The sequence below is a fragment of the Limulus polyphemus genome, unplaced genomic scaffold (genome assembly GCF_000517525.1).
Source record: "Limulus polyphemus unplaced genomic scaffold, Limulus_polyphemus-2.1.2 Scaffold360, whole genome shotgun sequence".
NCBI lineage: Eukaryota > Metazoa > Arthropoda > Merostomata > Xiphosura > Limulidae > Limulus > Limulus polyphemus.
The window spans coordinates 601,508-606,790 of NW_013665970.1; the positions used below are offsets into that span (position 1 = coordinate 601,508).

Sequence of the window (5,283 nt, forward strand, 5' to 3'; positions counted from 1 at the left end):
GAAGACATACCGCTGTGCCACTGGGGGGGGGGGGCGTTAGAAATCCTAATTATATATTTCTTTTTCTTTTTTTGTGTGTGTAAAAAACACAAAAAATTATAAGTACGTTACAAGGAAATGATGGAAAGTTTTGTTACAACTGTTACAAACTACTGTTTGAAATATGTTTGCTTATTGTTAAGCAGAAAGCTACATTGTTTACTATATATGATGTGGCCACCACAGAGATTAAACACTGAATCTTAGCGTTATAAGCCCTCAAGCTGACCGCTTAGTTAACAGGTAACATTTAAAGTATTGACAGACCGTTTTGTTTTTTCAGATTTTGCTCAAATGTGTAGCAAGTGTTGCTCACGACAGCTACGGTACCATGTCATTTTTCAAGGCAGAAGGTGTTGGGTCCATGTAATCAACGATATAAACCCTTCCCCCACATAAGACAACGATCTTAATGATACCAACCCATCTTTCTTGTTATAATGCAATGGTCTTACAGATATCAACCCTTCCCTCACATAAGGCAATGATCATAACGATATCAACCTTTTCTCCACATTTCACGGCAATGACCTTAATGACACCAGCCCTTTTCACCACATGAAAGGGAACGGTCTTAACGATATCAACCCTTCCCTCACATAAGGCAATGATCATAACGATAGCAACCTTTTCTCCACATTACAAGGCAATGACCTTAATGATACCAGCCCTTTTCACCACATGAAAGAGAACGGTCTTAACGATATCAACTCTTCTCTCACATGATCAGACCAGTGAAACTATTTCTAAAATGTATGTATCTTTTAAGATTTGGTCTTTCTTTGAAACATTTTTTCAAATAATTTCTTATTTTAGTTTTTAGATCATTAGGTCAAATGAAAGTCATATATGTGCTTCGGTTCCTATGTACTACCTGGGCCATTTTCTAAGAAAACCGTTTAATTTGATTTCTTCATATATGAGTAGTCCTCCTCCTCCTCTACGTGTTTTTTTTATTTTTCATTCAGATGTCCATGTTAAGGCTATTTTAAGATTCTCTTTTGGATTTTTTTCTTAGAATGTGACATATCCATTTCCAATATTTGACTTCTTCACTTACTTTTATGCTATTTCGAATTCCTTCATGGGGATTTTCAGCTATTGGTGCATCGATATTCCTAGTTGTCCGACATGCTCTTACCCTTTGCAATGAACAGTTTTCTGACAGTCATAAGATAATTTTAACTGTCGCCTGAGATATAAACACCATTTCCTATACAGTTACGATTCGTTGTTGTTGTTTTTCACTGAAGCAATTATTATTAATGTATCCGATACTCCTACTTATCTAACGATTTCTTTCTCTCTCTTTTTTTAAGTAACCCTTCAGCTTTAGTGTAGAGTCGTTTTATTGTTTCTTTGAGATTTAATATGAGCCTGGAAAATTCATTTTTAGTGGACTTCAACGTACTCAGGCTGCTTCCAAATAACGTGAGCAGCAACTTCGTCGTGTTGCTCTTCAGATCATACAACACTTGTTGAAAACGCTGTAGCAAGTAATATTTCCATCTCTGGTTTAGAATGGCAAGAAAATGACTTATTTGAAGAATCCTGCAGTGATGATGTATCATAACATGTTGCCCATTTCCACCATGCAATACTGTGCCAACTTATCTTCTCGAATATCACGAATAAAATACCTCAAAATCTGATATAGGTTTTAAAAAAAAGGAAAACAAAAAAATCTGATGAGCAAATTATCGCTGAGAATATTTACCAACTTCTCATGAACTCTGATAAACAGTCTTACATTCGGTCTATCGGTAGTTTTGCCTCATGCAATTCGGAGTCCTACTCTAGCGAAGCGAGAATTTGGCAAAACGTTCCTGTTGCATTTAGTGTGTAAACACATCCAGAAATCTGGGTGCCACGAAGAACATTCAGGTCATGGAGTATTTGTCAGTATTCACGTGTGTTTCTAAAGATCTTAATATCATGAGTATTTTTGTTTTTAATTTTAGAACACATACTTATATTTCTTTTGCTTCCTATAGCATATAATATATGAATTTATAAAATACTTTAAATAAGTTTCTTCGGGGAGTAAAGGACAATGAGCACAAACTACAATTCACAACTATAGGAGGACTAGTCGTCAGAAAAGGGTTTAGAGGGGGTGGGCAGCTCGTCTCACTTTTTGTCTGTGGGATACATAACCCATTTATGATAATTAAGTAAAACTTTTAGGCCACCCCATCTCCCCACATTTTGATCCCAAATTTCTCCCATACTGGTCGTATTCCTTGTTTTATCTGGGTTAACGTAGTGGTAAATGACAAATCCAAGAAGAAACTGGTCCTTACTTTATTTCTCGCCAGATACAAAGTTTTGGTGAAGAAGCAATTACAGTTCTTTAAAAAGAAGACTACTAAACCTTTAAGAAACAGTTTGTTTATAGAGAATATTATATCAATTGCGTCTGAGTTTTAGATATGGAATTAGTGTAATGAAATTCGATCTATCCATATGTTCGGAAATAAGAAAAGTGTTTCAGAGCAAAGCATATTGAACACCAATACTGTAAAATCAAAATGATACTTCGGGGAATTGTGAAACTTATATAAATCAAATGATACTTAATTTATATTGTTTTTAAAATTTTCAAATTCAACAGAATATATATATTTGTTTTTAAAGCTTGTAGACTTTGAGTGGATTATTTTAAAAAATTGGTTGACCTAGAAGTATAAAGTCACATTAAAAAAAAAGATAAGATAAGCACTTTAAAATTACAAAGATATCTCAAATTATATCTTAATACCGGCAGAAGAAGCATACGTATTTAAAATTTACAGGAACAATAAGTTAGCAAAAATGTGATTTATAAATTTGATTACACTATCTAAAGTGTCCCCCTGTGGAACAGTGGTAAGTAAGTCTTACTAAGACTTACAATGCTGATTTCCAGGGTTCGATTTCATGTAGTGGACAGAGAAGATAGCCTACTGTGGCTTTGCTTTAAAACAAACAAACAAATATTGTAAAATGGTGTTTTTCAAGCTTTTTTATACAGCGCCCCCAACTCTCACAGACTCTTTAAATACCAGTAAAAATTCTAATATGCTACTATGACTAAATATTACAAATGTTAGTTCCCCACAAACATATATGTATGTATATAAGTATACAGTAGCCTTCTGGTGGTTCAGCGATAAGCTTAAGGGATTATAACCCTAAAAATCTGGTTTCGATACCTGCAGTGGGCGAAACACATTGTGTAGCTTTGCGCTGAACAACAAATAGACAGAATGTGCAGTAATGTAAATTTTGTGAAAGATACTACTTACCTATTAAAAAATTAGTGCGGTATTGTTATATTTTGTTTCGAAACCTCACTGCCACCAGGAAACACTACGCGTCGCCCCTGGGAGTCAATCGCCTGAGTTTAAGAACCATTGCTCTAAGGCAGGAGCAAACAATCTTCTCATCGTATGGCATTATTCTAGATATGATTATTATTTGTTTGTTTCTGTTGTCAATATTGTTGTTTCTAAAGAAAAACCAATAGTTGATTATATCATATAAGTGTATTAACTAAAACAATAAGGTAAAGTAGAGATTACTAAGTAGTTTATCACTACTGAAAGTTATTACGTATACGAAACTCTTACATTATTAGAAAAATCTAACAAAAATAACAACTCCTTTTTTTTAGGAACAGTTTTGATAGCTGCCACATTCCCTTTCTTATTTAATAAGTGTTTAGGATGCGCCGATAGAGACCAATGGCTTCAATTTGCGTATTATGGGGTGTTCGTTACGATTTTTCAAATTGGCTGGGCTGCCAACCAGGTGGCGCACGTATCACTAATCACCGATCTGACTCCATTCTCTGCAGAACGAGTGGAATTAAATGCATACAGGTAATTATATCGACTTAAAAATGTACATGCTAAGCAATCATTCATATATTTCCTTTCGAATTTTATTTCATTTGACTGAAACTTAAAATTAGATGCTGTCTACCTGTGAGGCTGATAGGAAAAACCTTTATTTTATTAGTTTTTTTGTTAATGTTTGTAATATTTCAATGGTAACATCCACAGACACAATAATGGCTCTAATCTGATTGTTATGTAATTTGGATTAGGCATAATCTCATTCTAGGGAAGTTTTGGTGAATGGACGTTGTATGTACATTCAAATATTCAAGATAATAAAAAACGCAGAGAATCCAGGTTCATTTTGGCGCTTTGAGTGCATTATAAGAGTGACAATCAAATCCCACTATTCTATTAGTGTAGCCCACGAGCCTATGGTAAGTGGTGTTGACTTGTTGCCTTCCCACTGCAAAATTAGGGATGGCTCGCGCATATAGCCTTCGAGTATGAGCATAGTGTGTTTCAAATACTATACACTTTTCTTCATCTTGCATAACCCTCAGGAACTGAATATAGTGTGTTCTTAAAGATATAATAGGCCTAATGCTAATGTCTTAAGACAAGTGTAATTAAATGTAATAATACCTCGCCACTTAGAAAAGCGTCACACCATAACAATTGCTGGAAAGACTTCTCCACCCCTTCCCCCAATTCTGCGTAGATATCATTATGTAGACTACTTTTAATATGTTGTACGTGTAGTCCAAGATCACTCATTTCCAAAGATGCGATATCGGTTTAAGTAAACTAAATATATTTAATTCATAATGAAAAACGAACAATCGTAAGAAAATATTAACTTCTGACTTCATTTTTTTGAAAAATGAAATGGTCTTTCCTTTTACTCCCGATCAACAATCAAATATATTTTCATGAATTATGAATAACACGAATGGATTGAAATATTTAATTAAATTATCTCAAAATAAACCTTCATTTTGGTGCAAGATTGAAATTAGCTTGAATTCTTCATAACCTCTGAATAGTGGGTGGCCCAATGGGTCATGGGTGGTCTGATTAGTACTAAAGGCAGAATAAACTGTTTTGAAAAAAGCAGAAAATGTAATTTTTTTCTGTGTCAGCAACAATTGTAACATTGTTATAAGCAACAACTGTGACATTGTTATACAACAGGAGAAAAAAAATTTAATTTGTGATTTATTTGTCCAACTCACTAAATGATCTAAATCCTTTTGTAAATCAGCAGCATCCTCTTCACAGCTAGCAACACCAAAGACCAGTGAATTTAAGTAATTTATTGGCTATTCCTTCATCTATGTCATTGATGTAAATTAAAATGAGTAAAGGTCCTAAGACTGAGCCCTGAGGGACCCCACATATGATATTTATCCAGATTGACTGA

The 5,283-nt window shown here is 34.2% G+C and overlaps 1 protein-coding gene across 1 annotated transcript in view; it reads left to right on the top strand.

The window, feature by feature from the left end:
* Nucleotides 1–5,283, top strand: part of LOC106457675 (major facilitator superfamily domain-containing protein 12-like) — a 25,549-nt gene that overhangs the window by 2,322 nt on the left and 17,944 nt on the right. The window contains exon 2 of the mRNA XM_022383693.1: nucleotides 3,695–3,902. Coding sequence (XP_022239401.1) covers nucleotides 3,695–3,902 — 208 coding nt within the window. The remainder of the gene's footprint in view (nucleotides 1–3,694; nucleotides 3,903–5,283) is intronic.